Source organism: Notolepis coatsorum (assembly GCF_963971535.1).
Source record: "Notolepis coatsorum genome assembly, chromosome: 1".
NCBI classification, from domain to species: domain Eukaryota; kingdom Metazoa; phylum Chordata; class Actinopteri; order Aulopiformes; family Paralepididae; genus Notolepis; species Notolepis coatsorum.
In genome coordinates, this window is record NC_140165.1 from 285,825,063 (window position 1) to 285,849,549 (window position 24,487).

The window sequence follows — 24,487 nt, forward strand, 5'->3', positions numbered from 1 at the left end:
GTTCCACATTGATGTGGCATAATTGCGAAATGGTCTTGAGTTTCAACTTGCTCTTGGTTAGCAAAGATGTTAGACAACTCATCATACTCAACTTTTTTCGTGCTTGGCTTTGTCCATCCACATGGCTTCTCGGTTGATTGATTGATTGAAAACTTTATTAACAGATTGCAGAATGGGTACAATATACAGTACAGCTCAATACACACAATTGTTAATGGGATGCAGACCAGAGAAAGACTTTCGTCTTGTTTACATCAGGGTCCCCCATCTTCAATTCATCAAGACATATATGACATACATGACATACAGATAGACAGTACTGCTACATCTATACATTTATGACATACCAGATTTGCAAATACAGTACTATTTGTGATACAAAAAGAGTCCATTTGACGTAAAAACTGTACATTGGGGAGGTTGGGTAGGTGGGGGGGGGCTGTACATTGGAGGTGGTTCGGTGGGTGGGGTGGGGGGGTTGTGCAGGACATTTACATGGGCCAGTTTCGAATTGCAGTCTCCCGTAGGTGTTCTTTGAGAGTGTTTTTGAAAGTGGGTAGTGATTCACATTCCTTTACAGCTTTGGGTAGGGCGTTCCACATTGATGTGGCATAATTGCGAAACGTGTTTAGTCCCTTGTTTGAGCCGAATCTGGGTTTAACATGATTTGTGGAGCTCCCTCTGGTGTTGTGATCGTGGTATTCACTGACCTTTGGGAAGTATTTTGACATGTACATGTGTAGCACCCTGAAAATATGGCTATTATTCAGAAGTGCTGACTTGCCTTTTATCTCCCCTGGTGCACCAAGACATACTAACTAGTTTCCATTAATATTCCCTCGAACAATGACGCGGACTCCTCCTTCTTCTACCGGCTGGAATATGGATTATAAACAGTATTACTGGATCATATTCTACCATCCAGTTTTCCCTGTGTGACTAGTTGGCGGTACCAGCAGGGGGTGGTGGCAGGCAGAGAGTGTACGAGAGAGATGGGAAGGAGCAAGAATGGAGACGGAAGGGGGAAGAACGAGCCTCTTCGAGTTTGGACTTTGATGTGATCAGACGTGTCTCGACAGAGCCCCCGTGGTGTGGTCCACGCGGGCGAACGTATTGAACTTGAGTATATGACGGGTTATCCCAGAAGGACCCATGATAGTGCGTGAGTAAGAGAAACTGAACCCAAGGACTAACGTCCATAGGTAGCGTGTTATAGTAGCAGTGTGACAGTATAAGTAGCATGCTGCTAACGGCTATATTGACTCCAGTGTACACCGAGCGCGGGGCGCTGAAGAAGACCGGTGGTATAGTCAGCCACGTTGCGCAACAGTATAACCGTGTAGCAGGTGGGCTGTTTGGAACCCAGAGAGTAGCTTCAGTGTAAGGTAGGGCAAGTGTATGGAGGCGCGTCAACCCAGCACCGGCTGTCAACAACCAGCATTCACCAGCGTTTCGACGTCTGCTCGGCTCCGGCGGTCGACAGCCCAGCACGGGAGTTCTTCGTCCAGCAGAGGTCGCCAACACCCAGCACACGCTCTCAGCCAGCTACTGCCCTCTGCTCCAGCCCCGCTTGCTAGCGCCCGCGACGAGAGCGTTCGACGCCATCTTGCTACCTGGACGGTGGTGGCACGGCGAGGCCGCCATTTTGGTTGAGTACAATAGGGCGTCAATGCTCCGGATCTATTACACAGTACACAGTGTGGTGCGGCCTACGGGCGAAGCTAATGGTTGCTAACTACAGTTCATAGGGGTACCCCATCAACATTACATGCCGGCATTAGCATAGGACTTTTGTTCTGGTACAGTGGGCCCACAATTTTGATTTCCTTTGAGTGTGATAACGTGTTGGTTCTTTAATAATAATTCCCATTTAAGTAACCCTTTCCCTGTGGGGAGGTTACAGACCTGGTGCATCATAAGTAAAGCCTTGGAGAGGTATTAGTTTTGCCATATAATTAAAGCCTGATAGAGGTATTACACATGGTACTGACCCAGACATGGGCGATGAGTCAAACACATTGAAGTATATTATCCCTGATACTAACCCAGAGGTGGGTGTATAATATACGTGTCTATAAGGTATTGAGTTACACACGGAGCCATAGTAGGACTTCAGTCCATTCGACCACTCCTATTAAATCATTGTAACTGAACAGTACAATTAATATAAAGACTTAAATGGGGTTCTGTGTGCGTGTCCATTCCTGTGCCCAGTATTAACTCTTTTGGTGTGGGTAACGTATATATGATTAACCCCTTCCTATTCCACCTTTCCCTTCTTATTGTAAGGTTTCTAGTGTCACTGAGGGAGGGTACTGCTTGCGGGGGGAACCAAGTTATTTATTTACAATTCAGTCACTAGGTGTGGGAGGGTTAAAGGAGTAATTGGGGGAAGTGAGAGCGTGTTGGGGAGTACTGCTGACCGCCCTGGAAGGGAGAGGAAGACCAGAGTACCAGACCAGGTTGGTAAATCCCGGGCCCCATCCACTCCCACTGCCAGCCTCCAGTTGGTGCTCCAGACCCAAAGACGGAGGTGCAGTCGGACAGAGATCTACTGTGTCTCGCTACCCAGTGGCTGTGCACACCCGTTCCCACGAAGCAGGGATAATCCACCCTGCTACACATGGGTACCTTGGTCGTGTAGAGTATCTTGTAGACCAGGCCCATTGCAAGTTGCTGTACTCTGTTGTCTACTCTAAGCCATCCTAGGTTGTCAAAGTGGGCAGGGGTGAGGTGGGTTCTAGGAGTATGGTCAAGCAGTATAGTCTGACCAGTTTGTTTTGAGATGTTTGTAATTTAGTTTTTAGCGCCTTTGAGGTGCTTTGGTACCATGAGGTGCAAGCATAATCGTAGTACCCTTGTATGAGTGCTCCTGCCAGAGTCTTCAGGGTGTTCTTGTTTACCAGAGAGGAGATCCGGTACAAGAATCGAGTTCGTTGGTTGACTTTTTTTATTACATTGGATGCCATTTTGTCACAGGAAAGATTAGCCTCTAGGATGGAGCCCAGGTAGGTAATTTCATCTTTCCTTGTGACAATATTGTCACCCACTGTAACTGAGAAGCCGTCGGTCTTGCTGAGTTTGTTATTTGAACCGAAGAGAATGGACTCTGTTTTGCCCATGTGTAATGATAGTTTGTTATCAGCGAGCCATATGCAGATTTTGCCTAGTTCCGAGCTGAGGGTTTTTTCAACCTGTAACTTGTTCTTGTCAGAGACCAGCAGGGCTGAGTCGTCTGCGAACAAGAAGAAGTTGCAGTCACAAGCTGACGACATGTTATTTGCATAAATTAGGAACAGTAGCGGTCCTAGTATGCTTCCTTGTGGAACACCACAGCTCACTGTGAGGGGGGGGGATAGGGTACTGTTTACCTCCACCATCTGTTCTCTCCCCTCCAGGTAGGATTGCATCCATCTCACTGATAGGTGCATGTCTGTCCTTCTCGCTTGTCAACAGCAGCCAAAACTGTGAGCAGCCCCTCCATGTTCGGTCTCTGTTATCAAGATGGTGGCCGAGTGAAGCGACTTCCCTATAGACAGACTTTGGTGTGGTCAGCTGTACAAGACACTTGATGTCAATGGTATATTGTAGCCACCAGCTAACGTTAGCACGTTGCTGACCACTGGGGGGCACTGTTAGCAAGGTGGATAGCCAGAATCAGCAGCAGATCTGACGTTAGTGTGGAGAGATGGCGGCTGTGAGAAGTATGAATAAAATGTATGGCATATGCTTCCATGCAATTCGTCGAACTACAGGTTTGAAGGCGTCGAGGCTACTTCAGCAGCGGGCATTCAGAGTGAATGTGAGTGTACATGTTTACTCCTGTCAACGGTAACATTTGCTAGCTAGCAAAAGGTCGCTTGGCATCTCGCTAGCTTATTAGCTAGCAATACTGTCCGGTTTCTGCCTTGGCCAAAATACTCGTTGTTTCGCCTTTCATTGCGAAAACGTGACTTTGTTATCGATTAGCTACTAAATGGGGTTTGTGCATGATCCAGACAGCATTGTAAACCCCGAGTTTAGAAAGCTACGTACCGGTAGCTAGCTATTTTTAGCTAGCCAGCTAACATTCAATGTTTGACTACCTCCCGATTGGTTGAAGTCAGGGGTGTGTGTATGTCCCGTTGGTTCCAAGGACAGTCTCCAAGCATCACTTGACTCACTAACAAACTAAGAAAATACCATTATTTTCTGTTCCAACCACGCATTCTGACCTCTGAAAAGTAATAACGTGGAGGGAAGTTATAAAGACTGCTTTATTTGAAACACTGTCAGGTGATGAATGAATTAACCTTATTTAACAGATTGCAGAATGGGTACAATGGATGCAGACCGTCACCAGAGAAAGACGTTTGTCTTGTTTACATCAGGGTCCCCCATTTTCAATTCATAGTGATGTTGACTACAGGTCCATCATTTCACTGATGATCACTTTAGCATTGAGAAACTTGGCACTGTTCTGCATCCTCTCACCAAGCTCTAATATAATGCAACGAATGGGGCAGATGTTTTAGCCATAAAAAATAAAACGATAACAACAAAATTGGAATCTGGAGTATAACCAGATGTTGTCATACGTCCTTCCTGCTGACTTGTCGTACACAACTTGTAAGTCTTTGGATACAAGCGTCAGCTAAATGACAACATGTAAATGTTCTACCGAGGAAATGGTTGCAAACCGTACATTGTATCAAACAGAGTTGCATTGGCTTTGTGCTGTCTGGCCAGTGAAACTCATAACCTTTGATACAATGTACGATTTACAGCCAATTCCTCAGTAGATCATATGAAGACACGTCTGGTTATAAATAATGTATAGTAAGTTTCCTGTTATGGAAAAGGACACGTACTTTATCATGGTATTTTGAGGCTAAAACACTTGACCCATTGGATTGTACTGAAGCCTGATGAGAGGATGCAGCACAGTGCTAGGTTTCTCAATACTGTAACGACCACGGATGCCTAGACTTGCTAGCCCTTGGCTAATGAGTCTGACCCTTTTGTTGACCGATTAGTAGTACCGTTATCTGTGGTCTGGGCGACCTGGGTTAGATTCCGGCCTTCCCCCTGCATTTGCTACAATACTAAAGCGATATGGCATATATACTAGTCAACATCATGGCAGAGTCAGACAATGTTTAAATAGGGCCTGCCCTGGGTTAAAATATATAAATAAAAAGTTAACCCGTCCTTTAATCTTAGACCACTACATAATTGCATACGGTAGCTACTAGCTAGCTATATAACTTTTGACCTTGCTACAATGTTGCAGCAACTTTGATCAATGTTATATGAAGTCGCTACTATACTGTTGCCAGTATCTCAATATTTGTACTCCATCTTTCAGGGGGTGAACCGGCAGGAGACCTTTGACTCTACAACAGAGAAGCCTCAATTTCCCGGAGCCTCAGCTGAGTTTGTGGATCACCTTGAGTTCATCCAGCCCAATGTCATCTCTGGTATTCCAGTGTACCGGGTGATGGACAGGCAGGGCCAGATCATTAACCCCTCTGAAGATCCACAGGTACAATAGGCCTCCCCCAACCATAGGATGGTCAAAACCACAAATAATATAGATGGGTTTCCTGATTGTAAACGCACTGCGTTCGTGCCAATCAGCAATGGTCCGCTGAATCACGTGACTGAGTTCCCCCCTCAGCGGTGCTAAAAAAAGTTAAACAGGGCCCCATGGATAAACCATGGCATTCCCTTGACTAAAAGTTGTTTCAAACAAAAATGTCTACGTAATTCTGCTAAATCAGAGCTGTGATTGTGACTCCTTCACCGGGTTTTACACATCTAGCTTTGGCATGGATTGATTGTTTAGATCACTAGCACGGCTAACAAATGCAAATAAATTGTAGCCTGCCCTGCCCCCCCCCCCCCCCACCCCCCCTGTGGATGCGCATGCACACAGAGTCTGTCATGGTACTGTACTTGTGCTGTATACTGACTGTACATTTTCATCTAAACCCATCTATAGTCCCACTCCTAAAGAAAAAGGAACGCTGACTGCATTTCATGTCTAATATTTGTATGACCTATTTCGCTTTGACTTTTCTCTTCACACCAGCTCTCCAAGGATACTGTTTTAAACTTTTATCAGAAGATGACTCTACTCAACACAATGGACAGGATTCTATATGAATCTCAGAGACAGGTAAGAATTCTTAGCCACGTGTTTTCTGTTGTTTTTCTGAAAGGGGGGATACCACATGTGTTATTCCTGTGCAGTTTAGTCAATATTTGTGAACATACGCTCATCTCTACTAAAGCTAGAAATCCGAGAGAAAACCCTTGAATTTGTGATGTTGCCTGTGTTACGGGGTCCCAAGGCTATCGGGTACCTTCACAAATCATGTCGCGGCCGATGTCATCATTCCCTCCCTGAAACAATAGAGTGATGGTCACTCACGAGGAATGAAGACACGACCTGTTCACGTTCTGCTCCAAATCTCCTCTGGGGGAGGGAGGGCGGAAACCGTCACCTTAGGGGGACCTGGCGCATCACCTGAACTAATAGGTTCCGCCCTTCACTTCCTGTATAACCTATTCTTTTTTTAAACAATATGTTTTTTTTTTTTTTTTTTTTTTGTTTTACAGCATCAGTTCAACAGTTCAACAACCATACAAAAAAAAATGCTGCCAACTGCCCCCCCCCCCCCCGAGTTACAGAAAAATAGATGCAAAAGAACCCCCCCCCCTGAAAGAAAAATAATAAATCTGTATAACCTATTCTCCTCCTCACAGTAAATGTGAACTTAGTTAATTATATTAGCGTGTAGCTGGCAACATGAAGTTTACCACAATCCTTCTAATAATAATAATTAGATATAAACAGTTGCAAAGATTACACAAGATATGCACATATTCTTGAGTACCACACCTGCATAATACAATCTGGGGGCGCTCTGTAGAAAATTTGTGGGGCACTGATTTAGTGGGCTTTTAAAATGTGTATGAGCTCCTACACCCAAATGACGTTTACATTTTTTAGGTTTTCACACTAGAATATAAAACTCATGTCGGTGTGAGAACTCAACACTGTTTTTGCATCCAGGTGACATTGGGTTCTATGTTTGTTTTCTAGTTTTGGAGAGAGTGGTACATGTTCACGTAGATTGAATGAACTGTCCTGGGACACGGGAACAACCCATGTGAATTCTCAAAGGGAAATGCCACCCATTTTAAGAATTCACATATGTTATTCCTGTACCCGAGGACAGTTGAGTCAATCTTTGTGAACATGTTCAGAATTAGGCCGTAAGGTGAAGGCTGTATCGTTTCATCCCGTTCCCACCTCGGCGGACTACTAAATGTTCACTCTGGGTGAAAGATATATTGGTGTAGATTTAGGAATAAAAAGTTCTCCATTTACAATCCTGCTCGTTTTGCGCAATCATAATTTTAAAGTCGGGACTAGATCTTTCCTTGCGAACGGATACTTGGTCACCACAGAGTTTTATGTGAAGTAATTGGTGCGAGTTCGGTCACGTATATTGCGCTCGACCAATAGCAGCTCTCTTTGTTGCCAAGTTACAGACCACAAGACATTGTGTAAACACTGTAACGTGATGTTAGCATGACATCCACGGAATACATCTTGACGAAAATGGACAAAAAACACATTCTAACATTCGCAAAATTGGTTTCGAAACAATGTTATATGCATATACGCTACTTGCTATAGGCAAGCGATTGGATACAGCTTTGAAACAGGCCATAATGTACGTGTTATTAACCATACACTGTACATTTAAATCATATCCCCTTCTCTACACCAACAACGCAGCATTGCACACGCTGTGAAAATGTCTTGAATCTTTCAAAATGTTGTTTAAAAAAAATCACACCAATGCATGGCGTCCTGTCGGGGAAATTATTCAATAAACCTCCATAAAGACATAATCCGTGATGCATGCAGCTAATTTGTATCAAAAACACTTTACCCTGTGATTCCCAACCTGCAATATTAACCCATTCAGTGCCGACCACGAGATTAGTCGGGTTAACTCGCCATGCGTTGAGTGCCAAGACCCGTGAAAACCAGAGAAAACTCGGGTTTTAATCGTTATTTCTTTTATTAGCAATATCCATTCATTTTTCATCCATCCAGCCTGACGTTATCATTGGAAATGGGTCTGAGCTCGAAAAGGGCAAATACCGCCCCCTATCGTCTCCCGGATGGTATTGCACATCATTAGATTGGATTGGGTGGGACTGCATCAAAAAAATAAGTCCGGTCCAGGTTTTACTTCTCGGGCATGCAGTATCGTTATAACAGATGGACTGAGGACACTCGGAGCAGTGTGGATTATGTGTTTTGGTGCTATAGCGTTGGATCAATAAACGCGATCAATATTTGGAATGGCGATCAGGAATTGGATTAATCTTTTTGCAGAACATCTGATGTGAGGTAAGGACTCTATTTTGCCAGTCTTTGGGGTAATCGGATGTTTTTTTCTCCACCATCGCAGCATGTGTGTGTGTAACGTTAGCCATATCCATGGCATGGATAATACATTTTTCAGCCCGCTTCTCTAGCGTGCATAAGTACATGTATACTATCGATTAGGGCTGCAACTAACGATTATTTTGGTAGTCGACTAATCTGTCTTATTTTTTCGATTAGTCGACTAATCTAACGATTATTTCTGTCACACCCTCCATCTCTGCTCCTTTTCCGGGCTCTTAGCAGACTTCTTAGCTTAACATAACAGACCGACAGTAAGTTTGGGGGAACTAATGGGATAACTGGGGTTGCAACAAAAGTGCAACTAGGGCTAAAAACACAATGAAATAAAACAATAATAATAATAAATAATATATCCTTCTTAGCAGACTTCTTAGCTTAACATCCCAGGGAACTAATGGGATAACTGGGGATGTTGTTTGCTCCTGACAAGAGTCTCAAAGTCTGGGGTGATGGTAGACGAAGCAACTCTGAGGTCATGCTCAATGTCCAATCTGTTCCTCTGCTTTGTCTTCAGCTGGACCAGAGCTGAGAAGCCACTTTCACAAAGATAGGTAGTGTAAAAAAAAAAGTATAAAAAAAAAAGTTATACGGCGCATCAACGCAAAAATTCGGCGTCGACGAGTTTTTATGATCGATGTCGTCGATTATGTCGACTAATCGTTGCAGCCCTACTATCGATAATCTAGCGTTTATTTGAAAACGATTCATAAATCAGCCGAAAAATGACAACGTGTTTTGTGTATTCCAGTAAAGGGCTATTATCGCGGAATTTCTCTGGAATTCTCCAAAATCTCAAACTATACTCGTATTCAAAACGGTATAAACGGAAGTGTACCATGAAAAAACAATCCGTTTCGTACATGTTGACTGCAAGCAAGTCATTGATAAGCGAGGGGTGTTTTAGACCCATAGCCATAATTTAAGATATAGTTTATGCGTTCGCAAATATCCCCGACCTCCCATTGACTTCCTTACTGGCACGCTAGCCCTAATATGGTCAAAGGGGCGTGGCTCTGAATGAGTTAAAGATGCTGGTACAATTTTCTAAAGATTGAGGTTGTACACAAACGGTTCAGTGGATAGTATAATGACAAAAATAATAGACCCACACACTTTTGATCAAGATTAGTTAAACACTACACTATCCCCTTAATTTGGAATAATGTCAAACAATTTACAAATCAATAAGTTACTCATTAACCTTTTTTATTTTCCATTTTAAAAACAAAATAGAATGCAGGTACAAAAATTGATTCAAGAGGTTTATTCGTCACATACATATATACACAAGTTTAGAGTTTCAAGTTTGTTTATTATTTATCACAATAAAATACAGGTACTTTACGATGAAATGCTTGTTTCTGTATGAGCCCCTGAGAGTGTGCTTCATACAGCAAAAAAAAAAAAAAAAAAACGTAAGTAAAGAGGAATAATTCAATATACATATATAATTTGCCCTTTTGCAGTGTTGGTACAATGTGTCACTTGTCGGGGGCATAGAGAGTTCTGACAAAGCCGATGATGCCATGCAGAATGCTTTATATCTTGCATCATTCACATTCTTAGCTGATGGCTGGCCATACAGGTGGCACACATATTTGCTAAGACCATCAAAGGTGGTCCTCCCACACTGTGCAACATCCTGATGTGCAATATCCACAGTGCAATACCCACCCACTACCGTCTGACACTGATTGTTATTTGTGTATTGCTATTCTGTATATTGTTGTAATTTTGTATATTGTACAGGACTGTAACATTGTCTTATTGTATAGCATTTAATGTTTCTGTATAGGATTTTATGTTTCTCTTTTATTACTTGTGATTTTATTACTGCACCTTAGGTTTGAGTCCCAAATCTTGTTGTATGCAAATATAAAGTACAATCTAATCAGGGTCCCCCATTTTCAATTCATCATGACATTTATGACATACACGACATACCGATATACAGATATATATCATGACATTTATGACACATCTAACGTTAATCTTGGATGTCATTTGTTGTCACCCGACTGCCGTATCCTCACAACAAAGAGAGCTGCTATTGGTCGAGCACAATATACGTGACCGAACTCGCACCAATTACATCAAATAAAAAACTGGTGACCAAGTATCCGTTCGCGAGGAAAGATCTAGTCCCGACTTTATAATTCTGATTGCGCAAAACGGGCAGGATTGTAAATGGAGAACTTTTTTAATTCCTAAATCTACACCAATAGATCTTTAGCCCAGAGTGAAAATTGTGTAGTCCGCCGAGGTGGGAACGAGAATAGTTTTCTAGCCACTTCTCAGCCTTCACCGTACGGCCTAAATGGGGCTCTGACTTTATGAGGCCATAAAAGGTTTGTGGGAGCTCTTACACCCAAATTAGGTTTACAGTATATTCTACCATTGCTAGTAGGTAAGAGCTCACAGAAACATTGTATGGCCTCACAAAGTCGGAGCCCCATTCATTGTCTATGGAGCAGACCCAGACTTTACATCCCAATGACCGATTGGAGGGTTCTCCCTCTCTCTGGTTTATAGCTTTAGGAGAGAGTGGTGTGTGTTCACAAATACTGACTGAACTGTCCTGGAGCACAGGAAGAACATAATGTGAATTCTTAAAATAGGTGGTATTCCCCTTTTTAAAATGTCTGGCTTTCCCCTTTTTAACATTTTAGTTTTATGCAAGTGATTTGTTAATGATCTTTTTACAGGGTCGAATCTCCTTCTACATGACCAACTACGGTGAAGAGGGGACCCACATCGGTAGTGCTGCTGCTCTGGACTCAAATGACATTGTCTTTGGCCAATACAGAGAAGCTGGTAACGATTTAATAGTATTGGGCTAATAGGTCGAGTTACCCTGGTGTGGATCTGTTTTTAAGCTGTCATCTCTGATAAGAGATTCACAAATGTTCATGTGTTGCTCCTTAGGAGTGCTGATGTACCGTGGTTTTCCACTGGACCTATTCATGGCTCAGTGCTATGCAAACGCGGATGACCTTGGCAAGGGCCGGCAGATGCCTGTACACTATGGCAGCAAAGACCTCCACTTTGTCACTATCTCTTCTCCTCTGGCCACCCAGATTCCTCAGGGTGAGCTTTTAACACTGGAACCTAGAGTATTTACTCCTGTTTTTATATATGTAAAATATTGACCTGCTAAATGTAACATATATATTTGCAGCATATTTATTTAATTTAATGAACATATATTTGCATAAAGCAAGCATATTTATCCACTCCGCAATATGCGATTAATCGTGGTTAACTATGGACAATCATGCGATTAATCGTGATTACCGGTACATATTGCAATTGTGTGTATATATTATACATTTATTACAACATTTTATATATATTTGTGTTTTAGCGGCTGGGGCTGCGTATGCACTGAAAAGAGAGAACACCAATCGCGCTGTAATCTGTTACTTCGGAGAGGGAGCAGCCAGTGAAGGCGATGCCCACGCCGGCTTCAACTTCTCTGCCACCCTGGAGTGCCCGCTCATATTCTTCTGTCGTAACAACGGCTACGCCATCTCCACCCCCACTAACGAGCAGTACAGAGGAGACGGCATCGGTAAGAGGCCTTGGTGTGGTTTTGCCGTGGAATTTGTGTTTTGTGCGCTGTCCAAGTAAACGCAGCATTCCCTTCCTTATTCTACAGCTGCCCGTGGTCCAGGATACGGCATGATGTCGATTCGTGTCGACGGCAACGACGTGTTTGCTGTGTACAATGCAACAAAAGAAGCACGGCGCAGAGCTGTGGCTGAGAATCAGCCCTTCCTCATCGAGGCCATGACCTACAGGTTAGTGCATCTGAGGTGGTTATTGATGAGGATAGCTGTCATTGTCAGCTGTAACCCTGTCTGTAGGGTGCATCTAAAATACTGACTGGGCAATACTGGGTGCATTGCTTATATGATCGGATGGACCTTATTATTAGGGATGCACCGATACTGGTATTGGTTATCGGTCCGATACCAGGCGAAAATAAGGGGGCGACAGCGGCTCAGGAGGTAGAGCGGTCGTCTGGTAATCGGAAGGTTCCCGGTTCGAGTCCTGCTCCTCCCGGGCAGTGTGTCGAAGTGTCCTTGAGCAAGACACTTGACCCCTAACTAGGGCTGGGCGATATGACCAAAAACGTTATCGCGATAAAATTATAAAATTATTTTCATATAATTCGATATCGATAATTATCGTCGATATAATGTCCGTCAAGTTTAATTAACTTCTTATGCTGCTGCGAATGTCTCAAGTCGAGTTGATGTCGTCATCAGTCTGCGCACGTTAGCCGACAAGCGGAGTATCTCATGACAATAAATATGACACTAAAATACTCTCTTCCGCCACAATATATTGAAACGACGTCCACTGTATATCCCACACTACCATAAACGTGGCCTCAGAATTCAAAACACACACATACTCGGCACGTAAATATATAAAACAGTGCCGTGCAAGCTAGTTATCCTAGCCAGCCTGTTGGTTCTAAGCGGAGTATTCCATGACAATGTGCTAAATAGGACACTAAAATACTCTCTTCCGCCACAATATATTGAAACGGCGTCCACTGTATATCCCACACTACCATAAACGTGGCCTCAGAATTCAAAACACACACATACTCGGCACGTAAATATATAAAACAATGCCGTGCAAGCTAATTAGCCTAGCAAGCCTTGTTGTTGAGTGAGTGAGTCCTACCTCCTTCCGGGTCTCGGCCATCTCCTTCACTGATTGGTTGTTAGCTGTTGTGCGTAAGTACGTCATCACGTAACGCTGGTTGTTGTTAGTGAGTGTGTTGAGCCGAGGCTGAACGGAGCCAAGCTTGGAAAATCGATATATCGAAACTTTGCGACCACGTTTCATGTTTATTTCGAGGAAATAATTTATCGCGATAGTTATCGTTATCGTTTTATCGCCCAGCCCTACCCCTAACTGCCCCTGATGAGCAGGTTGGCACCTTGCATGGTTGCCTCCGCTGTCAGTTAGTGAATGGGTGAATGTGAGGCATAAAATTGTAAAGCGATTTGGATAAATGCAGTCCATTTACCATTTGAAATAGAATATCGCCAAGAAACATGTCTAACATGCCAGAAATCAAAATGACGGTCCAAGTCTATACTGTTCATTAAAAGTAATGGATTGGATCGGTACTTGGTATCGGGACTGAAGAGTGGGATCGGTGCGTCCCTAGTTATTATTCCCATCAGATCCTTCTTTACTTGCACATGTTGAGCCTCCATCCTTGCATTGTGTGACAAATACATGTCAAGCTGCAAATTTAAAGGGGCTTGAAATGTTCTGGCGTTCAGGGCTTTCCCCAGGATTCTCAAACAAGGTGGCGCTGAGTTTCAACTAAAAGAAAGCCATTTGCTGTAATTTCCTGCAACTTAAAAACACAATTTCAATAAAATAGCAAACACAAGGGTAAATTCCAAGTACAGTGTATGAGGTTGCACAATAGTTTAACATTGAATGCGAAAACACACGCGCATGCATGCACACGCGCACACACACAAGCAATCACACATCTGTCCAAGCTGACCCCAAGATTTTACTGCACAAATTTTTTTTTAACACATGGTGGTGCTGCCATGTTGTCATAGTGGCGCTCTGCTCCTATACCATTGTTAAGGGAAAGCCCTGGCATTATGTTGGAGTTACATTTTAAATATTCATCCACAGTGATATTGAACAGTGGTAGAACCTTCGGTGGTTATATTGTGTCCTGGTCATTATATAAGTTGGATAGATACAAAAAACAGTAGACCAGCTGGACATCCTATGTAACCAGGAAGGAGTAGGTGAAGGGTCAAGGTGGATAGAGTGCTAGTACATTACCCATTTAAGAACTTAATGGCTTGTGGAACAAATTCAAACTTTAGTCTATTTTTAGTAAATGGAGAGAGGGGGGGGGGGTGGTGGTATCGCACCCAGATGGCCTCAATTAAAATGAGGAGACGGGGGTGCCTCTGATCATTCACAGTATTGTTTGCCTTATTCCATGTTCTATATAATGTTCTATAGTTAATTTACTGGACTTCTACATATACACCATAATTTGGGTGTAAAAGCTCATAAAGTCAGAGCCCCATTCATTGTCTATGGAGCAGCCCCAGATTTTCAGTGACATCACCGATTTGGAGGGTTCTTTCACTGATTTCTAGAGAAGATTTGTCTGGCCTCGCACCCATTGAAAGCCATTTCAATCGGGGCTACCACAGAACCAATCGGAGCAAAGACTGTGATGTCATGATGGCACTGTGCGCCACTTGCAAGCTTCTTCATTGTTACCATGGGAACGATTCATGTATCCCGTCAAATGACTGCACTGTTAGTTGTATGGCTTTTTGTATTTTTGTTGAGATGTTGCTATAGCCTATAGGAAAGTAAAGGTATCGGGACGTGCATGAGCTGCTCCACAATGAATGAATAGGAGACGGATATTTGGCCGGAAAAGATTGACGTTTGAACAGGTCTTTCCATTCCTTGAAGCAAGATCTAGTTAGTACTGTAAAACACCCAATGGATTGGATACCTTTTATTTGTATTATTTTTGCACAAATCTTACAGATATTCAGGGTAAAATGTTCAACAGCATAACTTGCAAAGTCAAAGATTTTTCTTTTTCTTATAGACATACAAAACATACCAAGGACTTATACAGACATACCAAAAACAGACATGGAAATTAAAAAAGTACTTACAAAATAAAAATAAAACCTTACATTATGCATATATAACCAAGACGTATACACGTTACATGAAGTCCAATTCTACCTGCGATGCAAGTATATGCTGCATTTCTATCGGGATGCCATCTTTCTCCATAGTGCATGTGAGAGAATGTGTCTCAGATATGCGTATGTGGGTACGTGTCTCACGTATGTATGTGTGTGTACTTCTCAGAGATGTGACTGTGTCTCGTACCCATGTATGTCTCTGACATGTGTGTGAGTGTGTATCTCAGATGTGTATATGTATGAGTGTCTCTGCTATGTATGTGTGTGTGTCTCATATGCATGTGTATATCTCCGATATGTGTAAGTGAGAGCCTATGCTTCAGATATGTGTGTAAGTTTGTGTATGTATGCATGCTTCCTATATGTGAGTGTGTCTCCGAAATATGTATGAGTGTATGTGTGCCTTAGATATGTATATCCCAGCCATGTGAGTGTGTGTAGCTCAGTCATGTGTACATAAGAGTGTGTGTGTGTCCTAGATATGCGTATGTGACTAGATATGCGTATGTGAGAGTGTGATAGAGCAAGTGGCTAGGCCATAGATACACCATTCGGACATACAATATATGTATATATACATACATAATATAAAATAAAATATAGTTACCATCAGGTCAGATCCTAATTTTCACATTTGTCATCGATAATACTGAAACACCGCCTCAATCATTCATCACCAGACCGTTCAGTTAGGTGTAGAAAATTATCCCATACCTCAGCAAAGATATCCTCTCTCCCTGCGACTCTATATGTCACCCTTTCATATGATGCTGTCCGGAACATTAGTTCCATCCATTAGGGCTGGGCGATATGGAAAAAAATCATATCGCGATAACGATATGATAATTTTATTTTATTTCTCGATATCGATAATTATCGAATTGTTATAAGTATAAAAAAATTAAAAAAAAAAAAAAAAAAGTTAACAACAGATGTATGTTTATTTTGCAGCAATTCTTTGTACATCTTTAGTGTTACATCCCCTCACACTCCAGTTCTCAGGCTGCAGCTGGTTTAAAAGCTAAAGTAAACCGGCTTCTCTGCTGGCTGTGGCTCCAGAGGAGTTGAACAGTTCTGGCTCTGCTAGTTTATTTTCGATCTTTTGGCGCTTTTTTGGTGGACAAACCACCGCACATGTGCACTGTGACTCGTGACTGGAGTCTAGTTCTGCTAGCACACATAGCCTACTGTGTACAGACGGTTTCAAAATGTATTTTAAATTAGAAAGCAAACAAAATAAATGGACAAGAGAAAAAGAAATCTGAATTTGGTCAGTATTGTCATTTGGACAAGCAAAGCCATTACTTTAAGTTGCAGGCAAGAAAGACAAGTCTGTCCACTGTCTCTGGTTTTAAAACTGCCCTGTTGCAGGTAAAAAAAAGTAAAAATTAAAAAAAAAAAAACGATTTTTTTTTTATTTTTTTATATTCGATATCGATTATTAAAATATATCGCGATATTTATCGTTATATCGCCCAGCCCTACCATCCATTCCTTAAAAGTAATATCAATGGGTGATTTCCAATGTCGTAAGGCAATTCTACATCCTGATATCATGGCCATTCTATACCACATACCTTGGTACTTAGACAGTTTAATCTCTTTCGGTACTATACCCCATATGCATGCCACTGGGGAGTTATTTACCTTTACATTCAGAACTTCCCTTGGGAATATCACAATTTGATCCCACATTTTCCGAACTTTCTCACATTCGTATAACATAATATAGTAGAGTATCTGTCTCCTTCTCACATCTCCAGCAGATGTCACTGTTTCTTAATTTTTGTCTGGCTAGTTTACTAGGCGTCCAATAGCTTCTGTTTAAGACTTTGTAAAAGATAAGTTGTGACTGTGCCTCCCGAGAGAATTTACCCCATTTGGTCACTAGCTTCTCCCATGTTTCTTCAGAGATATCCTCACGTACATCGTTCTCCCAGCTCAACCTCAGACCTGCCAATTTGGGTGCATTGTGTTCCCTTATAACATCGTAGAACCTTGATGCACCGCCTTTCCTACGCCATCCTTTATAAAATATTTCTTGAATTGCAGTAAACAGGCCACATTTTGACCCATCTACTGATGACGATATACAATGTCTAATCTGCAAGAATCTATAGAAGTTTTTATTATCTATGCCAAAATCATTTTTAATATCCTCAAACGGTAATACCCCATCTTCCCCGGCTATATCACCTAGTAAATGTATCCCCTTTTTAACCCAGTCATCCCATATGAATGATTTCTTACCAATCTTTACCCAATGGATGTTTTAATTAATTCAGTCATCAATTGATTATTGTGGAATGTGAACCCCTGTCTCACATTTCTTGTTTAATAATAATAATGTAAGACCTGTCGCAGAGGTCTTTATTCAGCATGCAATGACACTCAATGTTTTAGCGGCACACACAGTGGTTAGTTTTTAACACACGCACACACCGGAACACACACGCATGCATTGTGTCTTTTAGGATCGCCGATGCGATACTCCTCTGCGCTTAACCCATCCCGTCGTCCTTCCCCCCCCAAGGGCAGCCGGGAGCAGACGAGGGCTGTGGCGTGAGCCACGCCCGGCGACCATCCAAGTGCTCCTGCCCATCTTCGTCACGGACGCGACAGCGTTAGCGATCTGTTGTTGTGCATGTTTTTCCATTGGGTTTCTCTTATGGGGGGGGGGGGGGGGGACCCTTGCGAGCACGGGGAGAACATGCAAACTCCACACAGAAAGGCCTGGGAGATCACCCACCTGGGTACCTGGCATCGCGGAAACCTGGTCCCCAAGCGGGAATCTAACCCTTGACCTTCTTGCTGTTAGGCGACAGTGTTAACCACTACGCCACCGTGCCGTAACAAGTAACTAGAATTTTGGTGCATCCTACCATAACTTAAAGGGACATTTCACTTTAGTAGAACTTTCAGCAGTCTTACCTCACTGTAAGGTCATCTACAAGTAAGCTAGTGACCACTGCTCTCCCTGTCGTCCGCTGTCAACACCACCATTTCACCCAGGCCCCTGGTTCACTTCCATTCATTTTGAATACCGTCCTAGTCTAAATATCACACTACTGAAGTATAAACGAACTACTGCTGTGCAGACTTCAATAAAACGGACAATTCTGAGTCAAAGGTACATATTGTATTTGGCATTTTATTTGTGGGGAAAAAAGCAGATGGTTATGTACAGTATACCATCTAGATCCAAACATTCTGTGAAAGGTTGACAGTTGTTAAAACTACACCCCAAGAAATGGTTCCATTACTGACTATTTTAAAATGGCAACATTAGCTAAAGACAAGTACCTCTTGACACAGAAAAATATATTACACAAAATAATATTGCTGTATAGTTTGTTTATATCTCCGAAGTATGATATTTAGGCATGGCCCTCATAATGAATGGAATGAGGGACAACAGTGGTTGCTTACTTGTAGATGACTTTAGATGGAGGTAAGACTGTAGATTTTGTAGTTCTACTAAAGTGAAATATCCCTTTTTTTTTTTTTTTTTTTTTTTTTTTTTTTTTTTACTTTTACTTTGACCAGTCAGCTGGTTCTTTTCGCGTTTATCGCTTTTTCCTGGTCAAGTATGACCGACAGAAACAGGTTGAATGGGGGTATAGATGGGGGGAAAGACACTCTGAGAAAGTACGGCTTGTCCGGGAGTCGAACTCGCTACCCCAGATCCGTGACGCGCACGGTTGTCCCTGACGCCGAAATAGCGTTCGAGGTACGCGGTGAGCTACTGGAGCTCCCCGAAATATCCATTTTAATGTAATGAGTATCACCTTTTCAGCTTCAGATGTATAATTTGATTTGTTATAACTGTTTTAGTGCACCCTCTCTGAGCACAGCCAACTCTCAGTATATTGAGGGGGCGTGGCCTTCTGCTCATTGAAAGAAGAAGTTAGTATATAGGGATGCACAGAATATTCGGCCACCGAAAATTTTCGTCCGAAAATGGTTAAAAGGTCATTTTCGGCCGAAAGGGTTTTAGCACCCAAAATATATCACTGAATGTCAAAGAACAGGGTTACGTAACGTTCGTAAGCTAAAGTGTTGTTGTGATGACGTAATCAAAACGCGGCTACAGACTTTGCGCAACGTATAACGTGAGTCTTGGCAGCTCTTCCTGCGTTCTGCAGCCTGTGATAACTAACTCCTCTTGGGAGTCGCGCTGTTTCTATGTAAACTCCGCGAGCAACACATCCAATAAATGCGTCTTTAATATGCTTTATATCCTCGCCATTACTATGCCCGTTGCCGTTAAAACCGTTTAAACTAACGTTAGCGTTAAGCTAGCTAACAACGCTTCCGGTCCTCTTTCACTCGTCTCTCGTAAGCTACGTCATCCCCCGCTAAGAGTCACGGGAGATGTAGTAAAGACAACAGTCCTTCCATAATTCCATGAATTATGACAGTAGCCGCTACAGTAACATCATTACGTCTGCTATAAGCTATTATCCCTCTCGTGTGTGTGTCTTTATGCAGATCTTTATGCAGTTTTAAAGCACCTTGGCTTTGTTCTGAATGCACTTTGTTGTAGTTATCCTACAGAGAAAAGAAAATGCACTTTACTTTAATGCACATTTTGTTGTATGCAAAGAGAAAATGTTTAAATTGTACAATCTTTCAGCAGTCAGTCTGGAATTAATGTATGCATTCAAAAGTGCTGAATAAATGTTTTATGGGCCCATAATAGTGATTATTAATATTATTTAAGTTAAGTTTTGCCATAATCATGTCTTTTGCCATAATCAGTTAGCTGGGAAAAAAATACATTATATATATATTTATATTAATAATTTTCGGGCATTCGGTTTTCGGCCAACTGTTTCCTATTTTCGGTATCGGTTTTGGCTAAGAATTTCCCATTCGGTGCATCCCTAATAATACACAAAGCTTTCAAATGTAAACAAATCCATGAGCCCAGTATGATCGGTTTCTATAACTGTGCTAGCAGGTGATTGTCACAGTTGCTGTGGATGTTTTTGAACCACTGAAATTAACTATTTATTAGCAATTAATTAGCAGGTTATCATCTTGTCTGACTCTGGAGAAGCCAGTAAAGCGCATTCCCCATAATGTTGTTGTGTTCCTTTAAGTATACAACAGTGGCTTTCTGCCGACTTCGTGGGGCATTAACACTGCTGCCCTGCTGTTCCCCAGGATCGGTCACCACAGCACGAGTGACGACAGCTCGGCGTACCGCTCGGTGGACGAGGTGAACTACTGGGACAAGCAGGACCACCCCATCTCCCGACTGAGGCACTACCTGAACGCCCGCAGCTGGTGGAGCGAGGACGACGAGAAGAGCTGGAGGAAGCAGTCGCGCAAGATGGTGATGGAGGCCTTCGAGAAGGCGGAGAGGCGCGAGAAGCCCAAGCCTGAGCTGATGTTCTCCGACGTGTACGAGGAGATGACCCCCAACCTGATCAAGCAGAAGGAGGCCATGTGGCGACACGTGAAGCAGTACAAGGAGCACTACCCGCTCGACCTGTACGAGAAATAACAACTCCCGCTTTTAGAATGGAATATGAGTCGAGTGTTCAGAGGACAGACTAGGGAGTGGGTGAAATCTGGGATAGATATATTGCACTCCCTTCTACTGTACACATAGAATTGTTGTTTTGATATTACACCTATGGTCTTTTCTGTACAATAGAAGGGAAAGGAGGGTTGTTACGACTGTGGTCATCAAAACATATTCCACTAAATGCCTCTGGCTTGTGTGCCTTATTTAGAGTGACGGTAGTTTAGCTCCTCTAAAGTAGGTAGTGATTGTGACCAATTTTACCTTCGTACAGTAGTTGCATCATCTTGTTTCTTGATTTGCCATTGTTAATAGAAAACATCAAAGGGGTATTTCACTTTAGTAGAACTTGTCAAAAACCGTTCACTTCTATTTTGAGGACCATGTCTAAATGTCATACTTCTGAAGTGTCATACTTCTGAAGTATAAACAAACTAAACTGCAATATTTTTCTCTGTCAAATGTAATTTATTTTCCTTCAGATTATCAGTAAAGGAACTACGAGGTGTAGTTTTGACCATCTGTCAACTTTTCACAGAATCTTTTGAATCTTTCTTCCATCAAGGCAGCGTGTAACGCTGGTAACCACTCCCCAAACATTCCATTCAAGGCAAGATACCCGGCACACTCAAACCCACAACAAATTGACTGGATCTACTTTTATTCAAAGTTAATACATTTGTAAAGATGCCACCTTTGATTTTTATTTAAATCTCCACAGTAGTAGTTTGTTTAGACTTCAGACGTATGATGTTTTAGACATGGTCCCCAAAATGAATGGAAGTGAATGAGGAGCCCAATACCTGGGAGGAATGGTGGTGTTGATGGCAGACGACAGTGGTCACTAGCTTACTTGTAGATGCACTTACATAGAAGTAATAATAATAATAATACAACTTTATTTGTATAGCACCTTTTATACAGAAACTGCAGCTCAGTGCTCCACCACAGAAAAAAGACGGGCATAAAATGAGCACATAAAGTGCAGACATATAAAATCACAGTTTTTCACATTAGGATCTAACATCCCAACATGCCACCTTGTTTATGGTTTGATTCAGTTTTAAAAATAGAGTAAAATAGTGCAGTGTAATAAGTAGAATAGACATGAAATGAGCACATAAAGTGCAGACAGTGCAATGAAATAGTTCTGGATTATTGTTCAACAGTTCAAAGTCGTCTTTACCTTATCTGGTATCCAGTTTAAAACCTGACCGTCTTCCCTCCTGTTTGATACCCACTTTGACCCTTCGAAACTCCCACTCAGGGCAAACGTCCCTCTCAGGGCGCAGTTCTAGGCCTGGGTCCTACAGTTTTAAAGCCTGACAGTCTTTCTTCTATGATACCCACACAGTTTAATACCTGACAGTTTTGAATCTGTAATAAAAAGCAATAGACAGAGTAAAATAGTGCAGTGCAATAAAATAGTAGAATAGAATAGACTGTAAAAGTATGCAACAGTGCAATAAAAAGTAAAAATAGAAGTGCAATAAAATAGAGTGGACAGAGTAAAATAGTGCTACAGTACAATCAACAGCGGAGTGTATTAAAAGGCTATGGTGAAGAGGTACGTTTTTAGCTTATTTCTGAAAATATTAAGAGATCTAGCTTCCCTAGTAGTGTGTTCCATAACTTTGGTGCGAAGGCTGCATCCCCGATTCTCTTTAGGCTGTGGTTTGGAACCTTCAATAGACCAGTAGTAGATGATCACAATGTTCTAGAAGGCACATAGTTGACTAGAGAATTTGCAATGTAGCTTGGTCCTGTTCCATTTAGTGCTTTGTATATAAGGAGGACGACCTTGAAATCGATACTAAATGTTACCGGAAGCCAGTGTAGGTTAGCTAATACTGGACTGATGTCGTCTCTCCTCTTGGTTCTAGTCAGTAGCCTAGCTGACGAGTTTTGAATTAGTTTGAGTCGTTCTGTTTTTTTTTTGGGAGGCCGATGAGGAGTGCATTACAGTAGTCAAGTCGGCTTGAGATAAAGTAAGACTGCTTAAACTTGACAAGTTCTACTAAAATGAAATATCCCTTTTACGTTATGGTATGTTCTAGTTACTTGTTAAATAAGAAATGTAAGACAGGAGTTTAGAATCCCATATTTCTTGTTAACGAGTAACTATAGTTTATAAAACACAAGATGGGGCACAAGTATCTTGTTTTATTATAAACTAGTTAATTGTTAAACAAGAAATATGGGATTTGTAACTCCTGTCTTGAGTACCTGTGCTCTTTGTGTTTGTGGTATTTTAACAACGGTGTCCTGGGTACATGGGTGTTCCGAGATTTACCTTTTGTAGTCATATCCCTTTGAAAGTTTTCTTTTCCGACCCGACTGTCGGGTGAGTAGATATGTTTGCCGTTGCTGCATCAGTAAGGGTGCATTAAATGGTTTAAATCATCTTTAGCGATGCACCCATCCTGTAAATTATGTTTTGATGTGAAAATATGAAACTTGAAATGGTGTCTGAAAGCTTAATAAATACACCGACAAATGTCACTTATAACATTTTTATTAAATCCCATTGTGACAGGATGCATTTCTCTGGTTTCTCGAGACATCTAATAGAGGTAGCAGTACTGACATATGTTACTAGGTACTGGTAGGAGTACTTGTCTAGAAATATACTTGGTATAAACAAAAGTAACTTAATTATTTAATTACTTTGAAACTATAATTGAGACTTTTGTGAACTCCCAACCTCATACCACCCATATAAAGCTTTTGTTGGTTTGACCAACAATAACAAAACACATTCTTCAATTACATTGCGTAAAGTAATTAGTTACATTCCACCTGCCTTTTTATCAGTCACCAAAGGTCAAAGGTTTGGGCATAGACTTAAATCATACCAACAAAGCTTGTGTCAGTTATGTACAGAATTTATTTAACTTTTAAATATCAGATCTCATTGTACTGTGTACTCGTATGACCACAAATACAACTCCAGTAAAAGTAGGAGTTAGGTAGTTTGCTGCTGGTCGAGGCAGAAATGGGCGCGTCACGCGATTGGGCGCACATGTCACATGACCAGAAACGTCAGTGGCGAATCAGATCGCACCAGAAACAGCAGTGGCCAATCAGATTCGCAGAACGCGGAAGCAAACATGCGTTGGGTTAAGAATAGACGTGGAGGGGACACGTGATGCAAGGCTTCTATCCTCCCTACAACCGACCAGTGGGGGGCATATGCGAGCGACGTTCAAGACGGGAGGGGAGAATTGGGAACAGAAATTGGGATGGGAGAAAAATAAGGAGAAAAAGTGGATACAAAAAAAGACTGCTTGTAATTGGGTCCAACCACCAAGCCAAACTGAGAAACAAAGAGGTCTGTGACGTCATGAGAGCCTGAACATGGGTATCAACAGTGTTGTGTCAGACACAGAGGAAATCTAACCTCTTTGTTTTTACTGCACGTTTTGTCCCTGCTCCCCCTTTCAAGTGCAGAGAAACCCAGCACTCCAGTCTTGGGTATGAGATTAGGTAACCTGTTACACCGACAACCACAGCAAATGAGCTGTGGCATTGTGCCATATTGGTTGGCAGGACACGTTAAAACAAGAAATACGACAAACTACTTGTTCAACAAGAAACATGACATGTTCCTCTTCACTATGACAGTACAGTATCGGTCCACATCCGATTGTGCCATTTTAACAACCTGGATAGATGGCTTGCGTGTTCTTGTATAAACCTGTATAGAAGATGTTCAGTGTTTTGTGAAAATATGGTGTC

General features: G+C 42.0%; 1 protein-coding gene across 1 annotated transcript; it reads left to right on the forward strand.

The window, feature by feature from the left end:
• The first annotated feature begins 3,656 nt into the window (after positions 1-3,656).
• Positions 3,657-23,287, forward strand: bckdha (branched chain keto acid dehydrogenase E1 subunit alpha). The gene is made up of 8 exons (XM_084325639.1): positions 3,657-3,802; positions 5,348-5,524; positions 6,074-6,160; positions 11,182-11,290; positions 11,402-11,563; positions 11,841-12,047; positions 12,135-12,276; positions 20,386-23,287. The coding sequence occupies exons 1-8, from the start codon at positions 3,689-3,691 to the stop codon at positions 20,726-20,728; spliced, it is 1,341 nt and encodes a 446-aa protein (XP_084181765.1). The 5' UTR covers positions 3,657-3,688; the 3' UTR covers positions 20,729-23,287.
• The last annotated feature ends 1,200 nt before the right edge of the window (positions 23,288-24,487 follow it).